The sequence below is a fragment of the Dendrobates tinctorius genome, unplaced genomic scaffold (genome assembly GCF_039654945.1).
Source record: "Dendrobates tinctorius isolate UK_male_01 unplaced genomic scaffold, ASM3965494v1 ptg000126l, whole genome shotgun sequence".
Classification (NCBI taxonomy): Eukaryota; Metazoa; Chordata; class Amphibia; order Anura; family Dendrobatidae; genus Dendrobates; species Dendrobates tinctorius.
The window spans coordinates 4,536,254-4,559,635 of NW_027361794.1; the positions used below are offsets into that span (position 1 = coordinate 4,536,254).

At 45.4% G+C, this 23,382-nt stretch overlaps 1 protein-coding gene across 1 annotated transcript in view; it reads left to right on the forward strand.

Annotated features, from left to right (window-relative positions):
* The window catches only part of LOC141047267 (uncharacterized), a 123,462-nt gene that overhangs the window by 72,016 nt on the left and 28,064 nt on the right, over nucleotides 1-23,382 (forward strand). Inside the window, 3 exon segments of the mRNA XM_073542274.1 lie at nucleotides 22,694-22,838; nucleotides 22,967-23,146; nucleotides 23,229-23,352. Coding sequence (XP_073398375.1) covers nucleotides 22,694-22,838; nucleotides 22,967-23,146; nucleotides 23,229-23,352 — 449 coding nt within the window.

Consider the following 23,382-nt stretch of genomic DNA (forward strand, 5'->3'; position numbering starts at 1 on the left):
GTGCAGAGCGGCGGCCGCGTCACTTCCGGGCGCCTAGGAGTGACGACTTCCGGTCACGAGGTCCTGCGACGTCAGGATGAAGCGGCAGAGAAGCGTTCCAGCGCAAGATAAGGTAGGAGGGGAAAGCGATACAGATCTGTAGTCCTCTCAGCGCTGCCATCATGGTCGGATACCACGGGCGCAGGAACGATCAGCCAGAGCCAGCATCCGCGAGTAGGGGGCATGGCGGGCTGTTATTCCAAAGACAGGAGCTGTTAGTAAAACGGACTCCTGTTCTTTGTTAGGACAAGACGACGCCGACCCCAACGGCAGCAACGTCTAGGGCATCAGGCAAACCCAAATGCCCCATCTGTGCCAGCAAGCTGCCGAGCGCATGGAAGAAGCACTTATGTGAGGACTGCACCCTGCGGATCATCAGAGGCGAGCAGGCCACGGAGATGCGCACAGTGGTCAGAGAAGAGGTCCAGGCCTCCGTCTCTGCATGGCTACCCACGCAGTCGGCCGACCGGTCCCAATCTAAAAGACCAAGATGGGAGTCCGACCAGTCTTCAGAGGAGGAGATACGGGGTACGGACTCGGAGGAAGAGGGCGAGATCACCTCTGAACCCCCGGAGACAGGGAAAAAGTACCTCTTCACATCGGAGAACACGGACGAGCTCCTTAGTGCAGTGAGGAGTACGATGCAGATCGAGGAAGCCCCGAAGGAGCAATCCATCCAGGATGCGATGTTCGGGGGGTTAAGAGCCAGGGTTCGTCAGGACTTCCCAGTCAATGACCATATCCGGGCGATGATCCTGGAAGAATGGGAAGATGCCGAGAAAAGACTGATTGTGCCACGAGACTTTAAACTGCGACTTCTATTTAACCCGGAAGACATCAACACTTGGGACGAGGTGCCTAAGATCGATTCCCAGGTGGCCAAGGTGTCGAGGAAAACCTCGATTCCCTTTGAGGACTCTTCCAGTCTCAAAGAACCCATGGACAAAAGGCCGACGTGCTCTTAAAGAGGGCTTGGGAGGCCTCAGCGGCGGTGATGAAGGCAAACATAGCCGCCACTTCAGTCGCTAGGTCCATGCATCTATGGATTGACCAGTTGGAACAACAATTGAAGGAAAAAACCCCTAGGGGTGATATCCTTGAGAGCATTCCCCTGTTAAAAATCGCATCTTGCAGATGCTTCGGCGGAATCTGTAAGATTTGCGGCCAGGAATAACTCTTTATCCAAAGGGGCCCGTCGAGCCATATGGATGAAAACCTGGTCGGGGGACTACCATTCTAAAAATAAATTATGTTCCATACCTTTCTCGGGGGGGGAGTATTTGGGCCTGCTTTAGATAAGATTCTAGAGTGTCTCTGACGACAAAGGGTTTCCAGAGGAAAAACAAAAAAAGCATTTTTCCTTTCAAAGATTCCGTCCTTACCAGAGGCGGGAATATAGAGGGAAAGGGAAATCTCCTCGCTGGGAGTATTCGAGGGGGGGAAGAAGTAGGGCTCCCCCGTCTCGCTCCGGACAAAGTTCCAGAAGCAGAAGACAATGACGCCATGCCGGTAGGGGGGCGTCTCAGACACTTTGAGGGGACTTGGCGACTCATCTCCCAAAACCCATGGGTCCTCAATACAATCTCCCAGGGCTATTCCCTCGAATTTACAAAAACCCCCCCAACACGATTTGTTACAGAACCCCGTTCCAGAGCCCTGATAGATCCTATATGGGCTGACATAGGAGACCTGTTAAGGACAGAAGTAGTCCCAGAAGCAGTCCCAGTCCCAGTCCCAGAAGCAGAGAGAGGTCAGGGCCACTATTCAACACTCTTCACGATAAAAAAACCGTCGGGAGAAAGCCGAACCATCATAAATTTAAAACCATTAAATCAATGGGTTCGGTACAAGAGATTCCGGATGGAATCCCTGAAGACCGCCATCCTGCTAATAGACCAGAACGCTTCCATGTGCACTATAGACTTAAAAAGTGCGTATTATCATGTGCCTATCCATCCTCAATCTCAGAGGTTCCTACGCTTCGCTCTAAAGAAAGAGGGCAGATACTACCACTTTCAGTTTCAGGCCCTTCCGTTCGGCTTGGCGTCAGCACCTCGAGTTTTTACGAAGCTGGTCGCCGAAGTCGTGGCAAATTTAAGGCAGGAGGGCATAATCATTGTGCCTTATTTAGACGAGGAGTTGAGGGAACAACTCATTTCAGTAATTTCCAGGCTCAAGAGCCTAGGTTGGATCCTAAACAGAGAAAAGTCAGACCTACGGCCCAGTTCTCAGAAGAAATTCCTGGGAGTCATGTTGGACTCCAAAAGAAGAATCTCATTCTTACCGGAAGAGAAGTAAAAACCCATCATGGACAAGGTTCGTCAGCTCGGTCAGCACCAGGTTTCAATAAGGACCGCGATGAAGATCCTAGCCACCCTAACCGCATGCTTACCCTGCGTTATGTGGAGCCAGGCCCACTCAAGAACCCTGCAGAGGGAGATTCTGACAAAATGGGACAGACGACAAGAAGTTCCGACCGTCTCCAGCTTTGAGATCGTCCCTGAGTTGGTGGACCAGCCACAAAAATATGAGCCAGGGGGCTCCTTGGATCCTATCTCCATGTGTGACCATCACCACGGATGCCAGCAGAGAAGGATGGGGAGCCCACCTAGAGGGAAGATACCTGCAAGGAACATGGCCCAAGAACGTCAGCTTACAGTCCTCAAACTACTGAGAACTACGAGCGGTTTGGGAAACGTTGAAGAGAAACAAGTTATGCCTACAGAATCAGCATATAAAGATCATGTCGGACAACGTGACCACAGTAGCCTTCCTACGCCACCAAGGGGGTCCAAGGCACGGGAGAGTTCAGGATCTAGCAGCTCGCATCCTCACCTGGGCGGAAAACAACACTCGCTACCTGTCGACAGTACACCTAGAAGGCTCCCAAAACAATATAGCCGACGACTTAAGCAGGCAAGAAGTCCGGGCCACCGAGTGGGAGCTGAGAGAGGAGATCTTCAGGGACTTGTGCCATCGCTGGGGGACACCCCAACTGGACCTCTTCGCGACGAGGAAAAACGCCAAGCTAAGGAGGTTCTACTCCCTCAATCCGGCGGACCATCCAGAAGAGGTCGACGCCCTGAACCAGAGCTGGAGAGGGGAACTCCTATATGGGTTTCCCCCTATCGTCATAATACCAAGGTTTCTCAGAAAGATCCAGGAGGAGGGAGCTCGAGTAATGCTAATCGTACCCTTTTGGCCCCGGCGGAGTTGGTTTTCCCTCCTCAAGAAGATGGCTCAAAAGGGACCACTCCATCTACCAACGTCGTCAGACCTACTTTCCCAGGGCCCAATTCTACACCCAAACCCTGGAAACCTACTACTAACAGCATGGATCCTGAGAGGGACATCTTGAAGTCCAGTGGCCTCTTGGACCAAGTAATCTCTACATTACAGGCCAGCCGTAAACCTGTTACGAGGGCAATATATTGTAAAATCTGGAAGAGGTTCTCCTCAGAAAGTGGTAGTACTCCTTTTAGACCTGTCTCGGCCAAATATCCCTCAGATCCTGGATTTCCTACAAGCAGGATTTGATAAGGGCCTGACCCCGAGCGCACTCAAGGTCCAGATAGGCCTTAAGTACCTTCTTCAATTTCTCCCTATCCTCCCATCCATGGATCGCACAATTTACCAAAGCCACCCAGAGATTAAGACCCACATTGAGAAGGACTGTCCCCCCGTGGGACCTAAATCTAGTGCTCAACTCTGTGTGGACCCCCTTATGAGCCAATATCAGAGATAGACATTACAAAGCTCACACAAAAGACCGTATTTTTGGTAGCTATCACCTCAGCCAAGCGCTTAGGCGAGATCCAGGCCCTCTCAGTCCAGAATCCCTACATTCAGATCTTCAAGGATCACATAGTGCTCAGAATAGACCCGAGGTTCCTCCCGAAAGTAGCATCTCCGCAAAATCTAAACCAGGAGATAATCCTACCCTCATTTTGTCCAGACCCAAGGAATGATAAAGAAAAACTATTCCATTCTCTGGATGTTAGACGCGCGGTCATCCGCTACTTAGTCACTCAGGATTGGCGACAGGACACAAAACTATTTGTCCAGTACGGCGGTAAAAGTAAGGGTAGAAGCGCAGCTACACATACCCTGGCAAGGTGGATCAAGGCAGTTATCACCTATGCGTACGAGGCCGAAGGTTTTCTATACCTGTAGGACTTGGAGCCCATTCCACCAGGGCAATAGCGACATCATGGGCAGAGAGAGCGGGAGCTTCAGTAGATCAAATATGCAAGGCTGGCACCTGGTCTACTCCGAACACTTTCTGTAGACACTATAAGTTGGACACTTTGACGGCTAGCCAGTCGACCTTCGGTCATAGAGTGCTACAAGCAGTAGTCCCGCCGTAAGCGAATTCCTACTTTGGTATTCCCCATGGTGCTGTCAGGATAGGACGTCCTGGAAAACGGAGATTAGACCTACCGGTAATGTTATTTCCAGGAGTCCATCCTGACAGCACTGGTGGTTCCCGCCCCAGGATTTTGTATTGGTGTCAATATGCTTGTACTAAATCTCAATAAATTTTAATTGCATCCATACTGGTGTGGTACTTGGAAAATCCCTGGAGTGTGGTGTGGGAGGGGACCTTTTAACCTCTCGTGTGTTTCCTGTCCCTGTAAGGATGAAAGGTCACCCCCCATGGTGCTGTCAGGATGTACTCCTGGAAATAACATTACCGGTAGGTCTAATCTCCGTTTTTAGACTGGATTCATGAGCCCCTAAGGGACTAAATAAGCAGATTTCCTATGCATGTTTTGTGTGAATACAGCCCCATTTTTGGATTACATTTTTGGATTTTTTTATTCTGCCAATTGCTACTCAGTTCCCAGTGAATGGGGTTCACATATTGTTGTGCTTCATTGAGATATCTGAGCTTTTATATCAGAATTATTTCTCATCAATTATATCCCACGTATACTATTTAGTAGCTAACAAGTGTGGTGATCCTTGTGTATCTCTAATTATGCAATAGGGGTCACATTTGACCATTTAAGGACATACTGTGGGCCATCATCCTATATTTCATGTAGTGATAAAGTACAACTACATTGTTTTTGCATGATGGGAGTATGCACAAGTAATGCCATTAGGTGGCGGAAGAGTAGTCAGCAACAGAGAGGGAATGAAGTACCAGAGGTCACAGCAATACACGTGGTCAGAAACAAGCCAAAGAAGTCAGAGCCGGTCGGGAACAGGAAAGCCAGAGACGGAAGACAGTAACACAGGTCAGAGGACAAGCCGAGTCAAATATCAAGAGGTCACAACACAGTGAGCTAGTACTACAGCTAGTGAAGTCACAGGGGAAAACAGGAACGGGACCTAGGTAAACAGGCAGAGGACAAATCAGGGTATAACGGGGTCAGCTGCTCAAGCCAGAGACGAACTATAACTGACGCTGCTTGCGGGTAACAGCTGACTGAAATATCCAGACAGATACCAAAACGAGGTATGATTATTAAATGGAAATTCTGCCAACAGTAATGAAGAGCACCAATCATCCTGATAAGACGTGGCAAGGCACCGTAAAATCTGCTCCAAAGATTGAATGGTCCTCTCAGTGTGACCGTTGGTCTCAGGATGATAGGCTAAAGAAAAGGTCAAACTGATACCCAGCCTTTTACAAAAAGCCCTCCAGAACTTAAACACAAATTGCACCCCTCTATCAGAGACAACACTGACAGGCACACCATGTAATCTCACAACATGCTCGAAGAAAAGATTTGACAAAGTTTCCGCATTAGGCAGCCCTGCCAATGGTGCAAAATGCGCTTGCTGAATCTATCCACCATCACCCAGACCACAGTTTTGCCATTACAAGGAGAAAGATCCGATGGTTTTACGCGTGGCCGAGAATCCCGGATGCCCACTAAGAGCTGAGTTGTGGAATTCCCGGAGCACCCTTAACGATACTAGACAGGCACAAAAAACTTATTATCCGGCGTGGACGGAGGAGCAAGAGACTGGACCTGCTGAATCTCCCGCTCTAACGCTGAGGAAACTCTAGCCACAACCACCCTTTGCTGAAGAACGGAGTTAGGAGGTTCAGGAGGAGATATTGGATCCAAGCTGCGAGATAAGGCATCCGCCTTCACATTCTTTGATCCAGGCCTAAACGTGATGGAAAACTGAAATCAAGAAAAAAAAAAAAGTGGCCACCTAGCCTGCTTCGGGGTTAAACGTTTGGCCGACTCAATGTAAGACAGGTTCTTGTGGTCCGTGATGACCGTGATTCGATGGACAGCCCCCTCCAAAAAATGCCTCCATTCTTCAAAAGCCAATTTAACGGCTAGTAACTCTGTTACCCACATCGTAATTCCTTTCAGCAGAGGAAAACATTTTAGAAAAGAAGGCACAGGATCTTAAATTGGTTAACGTGGTGGGCCCTTGAGACAACACTGCCCCCACTCCCACCTCCCGAGACGTCCACCTCCATGATAAATGGCTCAGACAGATCAGGTTGAATCAGTACAGGGGCAGACAGAAAACATTCTTTTAAGGAAGAAAATGCTGCTAATGCTGGAGCCGACCAGTTTTTTTTATATCAGCCCCCTTGCGAGTTAAATCGGCTTGGGGGTTTAACCACCTGTGAAAATCCCTTGATTAACTTTCTATAGTAATTGGCAAAACCCAAAAATCTCTGAAGACCGTTGAGATCTTTGGGTTGCACCCAATTGATTATAGCCTGTACCTTTCTAGGGTCCATGCGAAACCCGTCAGCAGACAAAATAAACCCCGGAAAGGACAATTCTTGAACAAAAAAATTAAAACTTCTCCAGTTTAGCAAAGGGAGAGTTCTCCCTGAGCCTCTGGAGGACAACACGGAGATGACCCATAAGTTTCATTTTATCAGCAGAATATATAAGGATATCATCCAGATGCGCCCAATGAAATCCGAAAAAACATGATTAATGAAATTCTGAAATACCGCTGGTGCATTAGTCAGACCAAAGGACATAACCAGGTTCTCAAACAAACCTTCAGAGATGAGGAAAGCTGTTTTTCCACTCATCCCCCTCCCACATACGGATTAGATTATATGCTCCCCTGAGGTCCAACTTAGAACCATCTGGCCCCAGACAAATAATTGTACAAATCAGGAATAAGTGGGAGGGGGTAAATATTCCTCATGGTGATCTTGTTTAATTGTCGAAAATCGAGGCATGGGCATAAACCACCATCTTTTTTTTTTTTTTTTTCACAAAAAAGAATGCCGCCGCCACAGGAGGAACACTGGCAAATGTGCCCTTTACGAAGACTATTGGAGATATACTCCTTCATTGCTGTCAGCTCGGGGCCAGAGAGATTGTATAAACGGGCCTTGAGCAGTTTGGCACCAGGGACGAGATTAACAGCACAATCGATTGGGTGGTATGGTGGTAGAACCTCAGCCTCCTTTTCAGAGAATACATCCTCAAAATCCTTCAGGTACTCCGAAATACCCTCCAGACTGACGGATGACCCCAAAACATTAACAAGGTAACCTTTAGAATAATTAGAACCCCCAATTAACAATTCCTCGAGAACCTGATCATTGATTGGGAATATGTAACAGTAACCAGGGAAACCCCAACACCAGTCACGCAAGTAGATTGTCCATAATAAAACCTGTAATGCGTTCTTGATGACAGGACACCAACTTTAGGATAAACTCATTGGAGATAAACTTAACAATATTCTTAAGCCCCTGTCACACATAGCGATCAGCGAGATCGCTGCTGAGTCACAAGTTTTGTGACGCAACAACGATCTCACCAGCGACTGCCCCCCTGCTGGTTATCTCTGATTGTCCTGGAATGGCCAGGACATTTTTTTGATCGCTGGTCTCCCGCTGGCCAGCACGCATCGCTGCGCGTGACAGGCGGGAGACAAGCAATCAACGCGCTGGTAACTAAGGTAAACGTCGGGTTTCTAAGCGGCGTGCAGCGCTTAGAAACCCGATGTGTACCTTAGTTACCAGCGCGCTGGTGCAGGGAGCTGGTAACCAAGGTACACATCGGGTTTCTAAGTGCCACATGCTGCTTAGAAACCCGATGTGTACCTTGGTTACCAGCTCCCTGCATCAGCGCGCTGGTAACTAAGGCACACAGTGGGTAACTAAGCGACATGTGTCGCTTGTTACCCTCCAGTCGCTGGTGCTGATCGCTGGTGAAGCTGCCTGTTTGGCAGCTCACCAGCGATAATGTAGCGACACACCAGCGATCCTGACAAAGTCATATCATTGTCGGGATCGCTGGTGCGTCACTGTGTGACGGGGCCCTTAGTGAGGGGTGTTTTATCAATGGCCATGATATTAATAGGCGTTTCCAACCTGAGTGTCCCTAACTTACATTTGGCCACCAAATCAGAGTCAATAAAGTTCAAAGATGATCCACAAAAGCTGAAGTGGAGGTATAACCATTCTTGACACAAAGTTCTACTTCCAACAGTAGTTTAAGAGATGAGGAAAAAGGTACCTGAGAGTCTGGGAAACTTACTCGACAGTTACTCGACTTAGGCTGTGTGCACACGCTGCGGAATCTGCGGATTATCCTGTGGTTTTGCCCTGCGGTTTTACCATCTCCACAATGGAGGAGATGGTAAACCGCTGCGGAATCCGCAGAAAGAATTGACATTTAGAAATCCGCGCGGAAAATTGTGCAGCATCTGCACTGCGGTTTCCATTTCCCATAGGGAATAATGGTACTGTACACCACAGCAGAAACTGCTGCGAATCCGCAGGGCCAAATCCGCTGCGGAACCGCAGCAGAATCCGCAGTGTGTGCACATACCCTTAGGCATTTCCTGGCACATTGGGAGTAGGAGGACAGGAGAGACAGTCCTTTTTCAGTGTCCTGGACTACCACAGTAGAAGCAGAGTCTCCCATAACTTCGTTGTCTCCTCTCCCTTTCCTTGAATGTGGTGATCCCACCTCCATGAGCTCGGACTGAGACATAGCATCAGGGTTACTCGGAAGCAAAGGACCTTCACGCTGAATGACACCCCTCTCCATTAGTCTTCGATCCACTTGGATGGCCTGTATCATAGCATCCTCCAAAGAACTAAGTGGTGGATGGAGAGCCAGAGTATCCTTCAAATGGTCAGACAGTCCCCTCCGGAACTGACACCTGAGTGCAGAGTCGTTCCATGAGACCTCTGGGGACCATCGGCTAAACTCTGAGCAATACCACTCAGCTGAGAGCTTTCCCTGAGCAAGACCCATGATATTATCTTCTGCATCCCTGACATGGACTGGTTTGTCATAGATAAGTCCTAGGGCCTCAAAAAACCTATCCACTGACATTCATTCAGGGGCAGTAGGGGACAACGAGAAAGCCCAAGATTGGGGACATTCCCTGAGTAAGGAAATAATTATTCCCACCTGCTGACTCTCATCCCCAGAGGATCAAGGTCTAAGTGAAAACAACAATTTGCAACCCTCCCTAAACATACAAAACTTATTCTTCTCACAGCAAAGGTGTCAGGGAGCTTGACCAAAGGTTTGGGAGAGTGCAAGGCGACATCTACAGAATCGCCAGACCTACTGACAACATTGGAGGTGGTACCCTGCACCATCTTAACCGTCTCCGTCAACTCTTTCTGCAATTGAGTATGGGACGTGGCCAGCGCCTTATGTTTCACAGACAATTCCCGCATCATCTGCACCAAACTGGACACCTGGTCTGCCAGATTGCACAGCGGATCCATAGCCAGGAGAAAAAAAAATGAATAAACCCCTCAAACTATATGGTCAGTTATAATGTAATGCCTGCTGCAGCACAGTAGCACACAATCTCCACCAGGGGGTACGGGTGAAGGACAGAGGACTAGCCGAGTCAAATACCAAGAGGTCACAACACAGAGAGCGAGTACTATGATGAGCGGAGTCACAGGGGAAAGCAGGAATGGGACCTAGGTAAAAGGTCAAAGGACAAATCAGGGTATAACGGGGTCAGCTGCTTAAGCCAGAGACAGGAACTATAACTGACGCTGTTTGCAGGTAAGAGCGGACTGAAATAGCCAGACAGATACCAAAACGAGGCAGGGAAGATTAACCCCTGCATGACCATCCCGGGGAGTGAATAATCAAAAACAAGCCCCGGACTGGATCATGACAGCGCAATACTTGTTTTCAGTCTCCCATGATGCTGATCTTAGAGACAGAACTTTTCTACATTGGTGAAATGCAATCCATTCATCATGTGCTCCTGTGTGGAACGCATGCTTCTGGACATGCGCAGTCGCAGATAGGAGACCGGGATGTGCTTCGACGTGGAACGGACACATCCGGGCATGAGCAGTCACAGGCAATGATCCTAAATGCGCTCCGGCGTTAAACACATAAGTACTGGCATGTGCAATCATGGGTATGAGTGGAGCGGCAGCAATCAGTTTATCTTGCATTTCAATATAAAGCACTTCGCTTCCAGACATGCCCACAAGGGGACGAACATTATCGGACCTCTCGCACATAAGTAGCGCAGGCGCAGTACATTATTGTACACAGACTCCATTCTATATGTCCTATGACAATTCACCTCTAGGAATGGGAATGGGTCTCCTAGTCTGGGGAATGGTTATTGATGAAGTGGGATATTTAGAAATGGACACCTGGCTATTAGGCACACTATGTTGAACATCATGAACTAACATCACTGTATCAATTCTCCTGAAGAAGCTGTTGGAAAAACGTGTTGAGATGGATTTTTGTACTATTCTCTGAGTACCATACCCAGAGCTGCCATCATGAATTTTAGGGCCCCACGACAAAGTAGACTCTTTTAGCAGGTCCCAACTCTACTTTAACCTATTAAACATTTCTTAAAATACTCAATACTCGTTTTAGGTATATTTTAATTTCTTTTTCTTTAAGGGAATGTCACATACATTTTTTTAAAATGACGGAATAATACCACATACAAGGGACAAGTACCGCCGCACCATGTCCAGACCACATACTACCATCACACAGTGACCAAATAATACCACATATAAGGGAAAAATACCACCACACCATGACCAGACCACATATTACCATCACATAGTGACCGAATACTACAATACTGATCATTAATAAAAGAAACATTTAAGTGCCATTATACACAGGAGCTCTGTATATAGTGTCAGTGTACAGGTAATATAGGGATTACCAGTGACTTTCTGCACAGGAGCTCGGTATATATGGGGAATATGTATTCCACTATCTAGCTAACAATTTAGAATGAGGTAGGGACCTCCCAAATGTAGGAGTGAGAGCTCTCCCAAATGTTAAAGGAAAAACTAAAGCAAAAACGCTCTGTAAACATATGGTAAAGTTGAAGTATCTTTTTTTATATATTTTTTTTGCATTACATGCATGTAATTCTGAAGGAAAAAAATGTTTCTTAGCATTATTCCCTTTAAAAAGAACTGTAGGCTTGCTTTGGTAGGTCTTCTTATAAATCTGTAAAATCGGCTCAATAGTCTGACATTATTCCCATCCATTTCAGCTTTTTTTTCTCAGGCCCCCAGACCCGTTTGTTGGGTCCAGCAGAAAAATATTCGGCGTTCCCATTGACTTGCATTGGATTTGTTAGTCAGTACGAATACACGGATATTAGAAATTATTCATGCCAATTTTCCTGAATCCGAATATTTCACTATTCGCTCATCGCATGTGAGGGGTCGCATGCATTCAACAAAGCATCTAATTAGCTAAGCATCAAACAAAAGCAGTTATTCCATGGCAGAATCTAACACACATCTCTATTCTCTTCATACAGGTCATCGTTTCATTTAACTCCTGCACTGATCCATCTTGCATATGTTCACTCTATTCGATGTCAGAAAGCATTTTGTACTGGTAGTCATTTCATTCAACTCCTGCATTGATCCATCTTGCATGTGTTTACTCTATTCCATGTCACAAAGCATTTTGAACTGGTAATCATTTTATTCAACTCCTTTGCTATATTTCATCTGTTACATTGTTCTCAGTACTTACTGTTGTATATCCATGGGGGGGAATCACTAGAAATGTTATTATGGGAGAGGTGCTATAGCATAGAGATGGAATCAAGACTAGCGTCTTTGATCATCTATTCCACACCAGGATGTGTTGAGCAGCTGTTGCTAATTTATAACAAACAGCTCCCACAATCCCTCTCTCTTGTCCCTGTATTAGGGCCTATAAATTTAGCAATATTCTAAGGGAGCACACATGTGAGGGGTAGCATGCATTCAGCAAAGCATCGCATTAGCTATGCATCAATCAAAAGCAGTTATTCTATGGCAGTTAGTCAGAGCAGGAGTCAGATAAATCACACTTTGTACTTCCTTTTAACCATGTATTTTATTTCTATCCTCCTGTGCTCTGTGTGTCCCTTGCCATCCACATTCACCGGCCCTTCCCCCTCCATCACAACTCATACACATCAGCATCTCTATACTTTCCTTTCCCATGTACAGCTCCCATGCACTCCTTACCTTCCAAATAAACCCAGATTTGAATTGTACCAATGCTGAGGTTCTACATTCAAGCCTGTGTACGCTGAGTTTGGAAATGGTCCTGTCTGCTCCTCATCTAGGAATATGGAGGGAAGGCTTCTCACAGCGCATATCAATCAGCTAAACCTCCATTCAAATTATGTGGAGACAGAACAGACGCATAGTGAACCTGGAATTTCTAGAAATCCTATCCACTATGTTGTAACAGCTGGACGCTGTGGGTTGGATGCTGCATAAGTAAGCAGCGTCCAACCCGCAGCATTTACTGATTGTGGGCACGTACCCTTAGATGTTGTATGAGTCACACAAGCACCATGCACACACATCACACAAGCACCATGAATACTGTACACATCACACAGGAACCATGCAGACACGTCACAAAAGCACCATGCACATGCGTCACACAAGCACCATGCACACACACAAGTGCAGCAGCACACATGAAACAAGTTCAGTGTACACAAAAAATAGTTATTTTGCCAAGTATTTTGCAACAGCTGAATACGTTCTTCATGCTGCTTCCTATAAGCATGTAACAAAATTCAACCTCTCCTACTCACTGCATTCAATTCCTTGTTCCTTTTAACTTCCATCCTTTTCAAACATGGCACCACATCAGCTGGTTCAGCCTTTTTCCTAAAATTATCCTATGAGTCACTCAATCCAGCACATTGCCACCACACATTGGCCAAAACACAATAGGGAGCCTGCTCCCAGTCTGGAATCTCAACAGATATGTTTCCAACTTCTTTTTTTTCTTAAAGAAAGACATGTTTTACGCAATTTCACACACTTTTCCGGGCTATCAGAATTTGGTCTCAAAATTCCGGATTATCGGAATTTAGCTAAATTTAAATTCTAAGCCTTCTGCGTATCCCACTTCTGACACCAAATGTTTTGCCAAGTATATAAAGGGGTCGGATACAGCTTTAAAGAAGGCGAGTAATTTTATTGTAATAATTGATTACAGAAAATAGGAAATAGTGTGATATTGCGTACACTTTTGCATAATATAAATCAGAGGTAAAGTACCTACATTGCACACTACACAGGAAAAACTTCACCAGGAATAGCACATCTGTCCAGGAACATCAGCTGTGAGAAGCAGAACAGTGAAGACAGAGGAATTCCTGGGATCCACACTGTGATGTCACGGGCATCCCCTTTTTAGTCCACAGGTTAACAGGGCTTCTGTCTTAGCTGCAGTCTTCCCCAGCTTATAATTTGTTTAGAAACAAATGCTTGCGTAACCAAGTATTACACAAGCCCTAACAAGTTCTATTTGTCCAATACAGTTTCCCTCTGGCTGAGTGGCCAACTCTTCAGACGTCAATCAACATCGGACAAATACATCACCGGATAAAACATGCCAAAGGCTCTCCTGATACCAAGTGTTTTACCATACTATAAACACAACATTTCTCACTAAATATTGATAATGGAGCTATGCAGTGTTTGGATGATACTATAAACTTGCTTTCCCACTAAACATTGATAAAGGAGCTATGCGGTCCGGGTGTAAGGAAAATTTCAGAAAATACAAGGCTAATATAAGCTGAACTGTTACTGTCTAAAATTATAAAAGTTCCTTAAAGAATGGATTCCTGATGGCCATTAACATCTTGGCACTACAACAGTACAGAATAAGCACCAGCATAAACCCATTCTAAACATGAAGTCCGATTATTGCTTACTTGCCTCATCCGATTCTGTCTCCATTCCACCAAGATGCATCCGGCACTTAGAGTAGTGGGAACTAAATGGTAAGCTCCGCCCCCATGGCATCGAATTTCAAGATGTTAAAACACCCTTCCTAAAACTTTATGCCACATGCGTGTCACTTTGCAGCTGTTCTGAGTCTGCTCACAGACACAGAACAGTCTGCAAAGTCTCCCATATTAAATACGCCGCACACAGCATGAGAAGAGCAGCCGGAGAGTGAGGCAGCCATAGATCCGCTCTCACAGGGCGTCCTCCTGCCTGCACCATATGCCGGAGAAGGATGCTGTGCTGACTGCAGGAGCTGTCAGGGAATGAAGATGTCTCACTCTCTCAGCAAAGGCCCACTGGGGATTTTACCGATATCTCACCAGGCCAGTCTGACCCTGTTCTTAGATGCCATGCTTGCTTTTGACAGCAGCAAATGGTTAAACTGCCAGGGTTTTTGTTGCAGCCGCACCTGTGTGGTCTGTTGTGAGTTCATTTTCCCCTTCACTACTGAGGCCCGAGGAACTCCCTCTTCTGGTAAAGAAAGGTAGTGAGCCTGATTATCAAACACCTGGGTCTGATGATGATGACTGGCTGAGTGGAGTTACTGACTGGATATAAGGCTGCCGACGCCCTTCTGCCCTGCGGGTGATTTCTCTGTGGGATCCTTGGAGACCAGTCTGAATTCCTGCTCCTCTAAAGCTAAGTTTTCTGCTCGGCTTTTTGCATTTGTGCTTAGACTTTGTTTTGCTTTTGTTTTTCTGGATTTCTGCCATTCCCTGCTGGGGTGTGCTGAATTCCTTTAGCTCTGTCTTCTGAAAATACCTGAGTGCTGATTTAGTTTTTGAAGCCTAGCTGCTTCAGGGTCTTTTTCATATCAGCTTGTTGGCTTATGTCTTTGATAGGGTTTTGGCAGATTGCAGACAGCAACCTTCCTTTCCTGTTCTGTTTAGCTAGCTTGGGCCCCATCGTTTGCTCAGCCTATCTTTCTATCTGTGTAAGTGTTTTTTCATCTTGCTTCACCGTCATTATATGTTGGGGGCTGCCTTTTACTTTGGGGTCTGCTCTGGGGCAGTTTAGATTTCCTTTTCTGTCTTTAGGCTATTTAGCGCTCCGGCTGTGATCGAGGGGTCTAGGGCATCGTAGGAACCCCCCACGGCTACTGCTAGTTGTGTTGATAGGTTCAGGGGTCTGCAATCTGATAGTTGCCAACTTCTCTGGTTTTCTGGACGTAGCTTCTATTTTTGTGTCTGCCTCCTACGGTGACTCAATCATAACAGAATCACCCGCCATACCGCAGATCCTAGGGTACTCAATAGCAGGAAAGAATTGTATTAAAAAAAAAAAAAAAAAAAGTGTGTATATTTTTTCCTCTATATCTCTGAGGCCGTAGGGGGAATTTTTTTTTTTTCTCTCTTAATGGAGATAAAGCAATTGTCTGATCGTGTGGAGCAGCTCGCTGCGGAAGTGCGGGGAATTTCCGCCTACCTTGCTCATTCACATGCTGCTGAACCAAAGATTCCTACACCTGATGTATTTTTTGGGGATCGGTCTAAATTTTTGAATTTCAAAAATAATTGTAAATTATTTTTTGCCTTGAAGCCTAACTCGTCAGGGAGCTCCGCGCAGCAGGTTAAAATTGTCATCTCTTTGCTGCGTGGCGATCCCCAGGATTGGGCGTTTTCTTTGAAACCAGATGATCCTATTCTGACTAATGTGAACGCATTTTTTCAGGCCTTGGGGTTGTTGTATGACGAACCTAATGCCATTGATCAGGCTGAAAAGACCCTGCTGGCATTGAACCAGGGTCGTGATTCTGCAGAATTGTACTGTCAAAAATTCCGAAAGTGGGCAGTACTTACTACCTGGAATGATAATGCCTTGGCTGCTCTCTTTCGGAAGGGGTTGTCAGAAGCCGTAAAAGATGCTATGGTGGGATTTCCTGTTCCCTCTGGTCTTGACGATTCTATGTCATTAGCCATTCCGGTTGATCGGCGTTTGCGCGAACGTAAAGCTGCACGAGAGGTGTTGCCACCTGTTGAACAAATGTCTGAACCTATGCAATATGATAGAGTTTTTTCCAGAGAGCAGCGTCAGGAGTTCAGAAGGCGTAATAAGTTGTGTTTTTTCTGTGGAGATGCCTTGCATATTATTTCTGTCTGTCCTAAACGAGAGAAACACTTGGCACACACGTTTTCTGTTGGTGGTGTTCAACCTAAGTTTCTTCTGGCTATTACTCTGATCTGCTCCCTGTCCACATTTTCCGCCAAGGCTTTTGTGGATTCGGGAGCAGCCCTAAACCTAATGGACTTGGATTTTGCTAAACGTTGTGGATTTCCGATGACACCTCTACAGACGCCTATCCCTTTGAGGGGGATTGATGCTACTCCTTTGGCTAAAAATAAACCTCAGTTTTGGACCCAGGTGGTAATGCGAGTCGCCCCAGACCATCAAGAAAATTGCAGATTTTTGGTGTTGCATAATCTGCATGATACTATTGTTCTGGGGTTTCCCTGGTTACAAATTCATAATCCAGTTTTGGATTGGAAATCTATGTCTGTGGTGAGTTGGGGTTGTCGGTGTGCCTTTAGTGAGGCTCCGATGTTTTCCACCTCTCCTCAGTCGCATGATGTTCCTGATTATTTGGCGGACTTTTATGATGTATTTAGTGATGAGTCTGCGTCTCTACCTCCTCATAGGAATTATGACTGTGCAATTGAACTGAGCCCGGGGTGTAAATTTCCCAAGGGTCGGCTCTTCAATTTATCTGTACCCGAGCACGAGGCTATGCGATCCTATATTAAGGAGGCGTTGGAGAAGGGTCATATTAGACCATCCTCGTCACCCTTAGGTGCCGGGTTTTTTTTTTTTGTAGCCAAAAAGGATGGATCATTAAGACCTTGTATTGATTATCGTGCCCTCAACAAAATTACTGTTAAATATCAGTATCCGTTACCCCTGATTTCTGATCTATTCTCCAGAGTTAAAGGTGTTTGCTGGTTTACCAAGCTTGACCTCAGGGGGGCGTATAATCTTATTCGCATTAAGCATGGGGATGAATGGAAGACGGTGTTTAATACTCCGGAGGGACATTTTGAGTACCTGGTAATGCCCCTTCTGTCTTCCAGTGCTTCATGAACGATATTTTCCGAGATTTTGTCTATACATTTTTGATTATCTATCTGGATGATATTTTGATCTTCTCCAAGGATTGGGATTCTCATGTGGAACATATTCGGACTGTGTTCCGGATCTTGAGGGAGAATTCCCTGTATGTCAAAGGATCTAAATGCCTTTTTGGAGTACAGAGGATTTCTTTTTTGGGATTTATTTTGTCCCCGTCAACTATTGAAATGGACCCGGCCAAGGTACAGGCCATTTACGATTGGGTTCAGCCCACTTCTTTGAAGGCCCTCCAGAAGTTTTTGGGTTTTGCTAATTTTTATCGGAAATTTATAGCAAAATTTTCTAGTATTGCCAAGCCGTTGACTGATTTGACTAAGAAGGGTGCTGATGTGTTAAATTGGTCTCCGGAGGCTGTTTCTTCCTTTCAGGAGCTGAAGCGAAGATTCACCTCCGCCCCGGTTTTGCGGCAACCTGATGTCTCACTTCCGTTCCAGGTAGAGGTGGATGCTTCTGAGATTGGTGCAGGAGCTGTTTTGTCCCAAAAGGATCCTGTAACATCTATAATGAATCCCTGTGCTTTCTTTTCCCGAAAGTTCTCTCCATCTGAACGTAACTATGATGTGGGGAATCGGGAACTGTTAGCCATGAAATGGGCATTTGAGGAGTGGAGACATTGGTTGGAGGGAGCTAAGCATCAAGCCGTGGTCCTCACTGACCACAAGAATTTGATTTACCTAGAGTCGGCTAAGCGCTTGAACCCTAGACAGGCTAGGTGGGCCTTGTTTTTTACACGTTTTGATTTTGTGGTTTCTTTTCTTCCTGGAACTAAGAATGTCAAGGCAGACGCCCTCTCTAGGAGCTTCTTTGCTGATTCTCCTGTGGTGACCAAGCCTGCTACCATCTTAGGCAAAGGGGTAGTTCTTTCTGCCATCTTGCCCGATTTGAGACGTGCTCTGGAAGAGTTCCAGGAGGACAAACCTGAGCGTTGTCCCAGTGGAAAGTTGTATGTTCCTGACCAGTGGAAGAAGAGAGTGATGTCTGAAGTTCATTGCTCTGCTTTGGCTGGTCATCCAGGTATTTTTGGTACTAGAGATCTGGTGAGTCGGTCTTTTTGGTGGCCCTCCTTGTCTCGTGATGTCAGGAATTTTGTGCAGTCCTGTGGGACGTGCTCCCGGTCTAAATCGTGTTCTCGCTCTAGTGGGTTGTTGATGCCTTTGCCTGTCCCCAAGAGGCCATGGACCCATATTTCAATGGATTTCATCTCTGATATGCCTGTCTCTCAAAGGATGACTGTTATTTGGGTGATTTGTGATAGGTTCTCTAAGATGGTTCATCTTGTACCACTCCCTAAGTTGCGGTCTTCCTCTGAGTTGGTGCCCCTGTTTTTACAACAGGTGGTTCACTTGCACGGGATTCCTGAGAACATTGTATCTGACAGAGGAGTCCAGTTTGTGTCTAGATTTTGGAGAACTTTCTGTTCCAAGCTGGGAATTCAGTTGTCCTTCTCCTCTGCTTTTCACCCTCAGACCAATGGGCAGACAGAGAGAACAAACCAGACCTTGGAGTCATATTTGAGATGTTTTATTTCTGCTGATCAGGATGATTGGGTTTCATTTTTGCCCTTGGCCGAATTTGCTTTAAATAATAGAGCTAGTTCTGCCACTTTGATGTCACCTTTTTTTTGTAACTTTGGGTTTCATCCTCGATTTTCTTCAGGGCAGGTGGAGCCCTCTGCCTGCCCAGGTGTTGACACTGTGGTGGAGAGAATGCACCAGATCTGGGACCAAGTGGTGGATAAGTTATTTCTCTCCCAGGAAAAGGCCCAGCGGTTTTCCAACCGACATAGGACCATTGGTCCCCAGTTTAAGGTTGGTGATATGGTGTGGTTATCATCAAAAAATATTGCTATGAAGGTGGCTTCTCCTAAGTTTAAGCCTAGATTTATTGGACCTTACAAGATTTTGTAGATTAATAATCCGGTCTCTTTTCGTTTGGATCTTCCTGTCACATTTAAAATCCATAATGTGTTCCATAAATCTTTGTTGAAGAGGTTTGTTGAACCTGTTGTTCCGGGGGTGGCACCTCCAGACCCTGTATTGGTTGAAGGTAACATGGAATATGAGGTAGAGAAAGTACTGGATTCCCGTCTGGCTAGACGGAGACTCCAGTATTTGGTTAAGTGGAAGGGTTATGGTCAGGAGGATAATTCCTGGGTCTCTGCCTCTGATATTCATGCCAAAAGATTGGTGCGTGCCTTTCATCGGGCTCACCCTGATCGCCCTGGTGGCGTGGTTGAGGGTTCGGTGACCCCTCCTCAAGGGGGAGGTACTGTTGTGAGTTCATTTTCCCCTTCACTACTGAGGCCCGAGGAACTCCCTCTTCTGGGCGGTTAACAGCGAGTGATCTACTAGCTAGAAGACTATATCTACACCAGCAAGATAGAAAAATACCAGAAATAAAACTAATCTACTTTATTCAAAATTAGATTTAAAAAGGACTTAGTCCATTCATAAAAAATGTACATGTACAAAAAGACAAACACTTACAAGAAAAAACCGCTCAGTCAGATGCGGTAAGACCAAACTTTCAAACACCTTACCGGTATACCCTTAGTGTCGTTATCCAACTATACATAGACACCCCCTCAGAGTATCCGCTTAGTGTAAATTTCTTTTGAGAAATCACACTCTCATGGTGCTAGAAAAATGTCGTTTACAGATCCATTGTTCTTTATGTGCCACTTCTGTGTAACATACATAATCATCACTAACAATGATCCTGGACAAATTTCGTAGTAACAGCCTTATTTCAATAATCACCTAAAAATGGCATAATAAACAGTCTGTAATTATGAAACCAGGGTGTGAACCTAGACATTCCTCTTTAGATCATGCAGTTCACCACCTTTACAGATTTTTAATGTCATCTAGTATATCATGGAAAGATCTCACCCAAATCTTTACATTCATGGGTTCCTCCATGTGACGCTCCCTTCTCCCTATGCGTTTCACCAACCAGATCATCAGGGGAGTACTGAGTACAGCGTTATGCCTACATGAGAAAAATGCCATCACTGGGCTGTTCATTTACCCGCTTTTTATAGCATGCACTCTTTAGTGTGTTCCCGCCTCATAAAGATGGGCGGGTGTATGCCCATGACCACTTCCTGTTTCTGTGTCACTATAGTGACTAGCCCGTTACTCATATATTCCTTCACATCACTTACTCACTTACTCACATAGCATATTAGTAGTATGCGATTACATCGACCTCCATCATTATAATGATATAATGATGGAAGTGAATAGGCGCCGTGACGTAAGAAAGAGGGTTGGACGTGACAAAGAAGAATGCGCATGCGCTAAAGAAAGGTGACGTCAGTGCGTTACTATGCAACCCGATAAAGAAAAGAGTGCGCACGATCATGTGTTTTAAATGGAGGTCGATGTAATCGCATACTACTAATATGCTATGTGAGTAAGTGAGTAAGTGATGTGAAGGAATATATGAGTAACGGGCTTGTCACTATAGTGACACAGAAACAGGAAGTGGTCATGGGCATACACCCGCCCATCTTTATGAGGCGGGAACACACTAAAGAGTGCATGCTATAAAAAGCGGGTAAATGAACAGCCCAGTGATGGCATTTTTCTCATGTAGGCATAACGCTGTACTCAGTACTCCCCTGATGATCTGGTTGGTGAAACGCGTAGGGAGAAGGGAGCGTCACATGGAGGAACCCATGAATGTAAAGATTTGGGTGAGATCTTTCCATGATATACTAGATGACATTAAAAATCTGTAAAGGTGGTGAACTGCATGATCTAAAGAGGAATGTCTAGGTTCACACCCTGGTTTCATAATTACAGACTGTTTATTATGCCATTTTTAGGTGATTATTGAAATAAGGCTGTTACTACGAAATTTGTCCAGGATCATTGTTAGTGATGATTATGTATGTTACACAGAAGTGGCACATAAAGAACAATGGATCTGTAAACGACATTTTTCTAGCACCATGAGAGTGTGATTTCTCAAAAGAAATTTACACTAAGCGGATACTCTGAGGGGGTGTCTATGTATAGTTGGATAACGACACTAAGGGTATACCGGTAAGGTGTTTGAAAGTTTGGTCTTACCGCATCTGACTGAGTGGTTTTTTCTTGTAAGTGTTTGTCTTTTTGTACATGTACATTTTTTATGAATGGACTAAGTCCTTTTTAAATCTAATTTTGAATAAAGTAGATTAGTTTTATTTCTGGTATTTTTCTAGCTTGCTGGTGTAGATATAGAACTCCCTCTTCTGGTAAAGAAAGGTAGTGAGCCTGATTATCAAACACCTGGGTCTGATGATGATGACTGGCTGAGTGGAGTTACTGACTGGATATAAGGCTGCCGACGCCCTTCTGCCCTGCGGGTGATTTCTCTGTGGGATCCTTGGAGACCAGTCTGAATTCCTGCTCCTCTAAAGCTAAGTTTTCTGCTCGGCTTTTTGCATTTGTGCTTAGACTTTGTTTTGCTTTGTTTTTCTGGATTTCTGCCATTCCCTGCTGGGGTGTGCTGAATTCCTTTAGCTCTGTCTTCTGAAAATACCTGAGTGCTGATTTAGTTTTTGAAGCCTAGCTGCTTCAGGGTCTTTTTCATATCAGCTTGTTGGCTTATGTCTTTGATAGGGTTTTGGCAGATTGCAGACAGCAACCTTCCTTTCGTGTTCTGTTTAGCTAGCTTGGGCCCCATCGTTTGCTCAGCCTATCTTTCTATCTGTGTAAGTGTTTTTTCATCTTGCTTCACCGTCATTATATGTTGGGGACTGCCTTTTACTTTGGGGTCTGCTCTGGGGCAGTTTAGATTTCCTTTTCTGTCTTTAGGCTATTTAGCGCTCCGGCTGTGATCGAGGGGTCTAGGGCATCGTAGGAACCCCCCACGGCTACTGCTAGTTGTGTTGATAGGTTCAGGGGTCTGCAATCTGATAGTTGCCAACTTCTCTGATTTTCTGGACGTAGCTTCTATTTTTGTGTCTGCCTCCTACGGTGACTCAATCATAAGTGGTCCCTGCGGTGTACATCTTTATTCTGGTGCTGATTCCAGTGTTGGTAAATGAGACAAGAATTAGCGTTATGGAAGATGAGTCTATGAGAAACGTATTCAGCTGCCGACTCCGAGGGAGAAACTGCTTGTTGTCTGTGGCCTAAAATATATAGGTTTTATTAGTAGATGTAAAGAAAGAAACTAAATACTGTAAAATAATAAATCTCATATGTTTCCCTTATTATCTCCAGTAATTGTATTATTACACAGGATTTTTATGATGTTACATCGGCTCATCTTCTCATTCAGGTCTCTACAATATCCTCTCAGTGAAGATCTTCTATAGAAGAGAATTTTCCCGATTTACCCATCAAGGATGGATATGGACAGAGACAAGATGGCGGAGAGGATATTACACCTCACCCTAGAGATCCTCTTCCGGCTTACTGGAGAGGTGAGAGATTCTGATGACGTCACATTACATTATTCTTAACTATGGGAATAACAGATGGACAGAACTGGAGAGGTGAGGACTCTGGAAATGTCTGTAGTGAGATTTATCAATGTGTTTTTACATAACAGGATTACACAGTAGTGAAGATAACCTCTAGTGAGTGCTGTCAGGACCCTGTGTCTGAGGGTTGGGGAAGACCCCTGAGCCCAATCACGGGGCCTCCACCTCACCCCTTGATACATGAGGACATCAATCACCGGAAGATCCTAGAACTCATCTACAAGATGACTGAGCTGCTGACTGGAGAGGTAACACTGCTGGGAATGCTGGGACATTATACAGTAACGCTATGAAGTGATCGGGGGATGACGGTATCATTGTATGTGTCAGGTTCCTATAAGGTGTCAGGATGTCGCTGTCTTTTTCTCCATGGAGGAGTGGGAGTATTTAGAAGGACACAAAGATCTGTACAAGGACGTCATGATGGAGGTTCCCCAGTCCCTCACATCACCAGGTAATAGACAGGACTAAATACACATGGCCT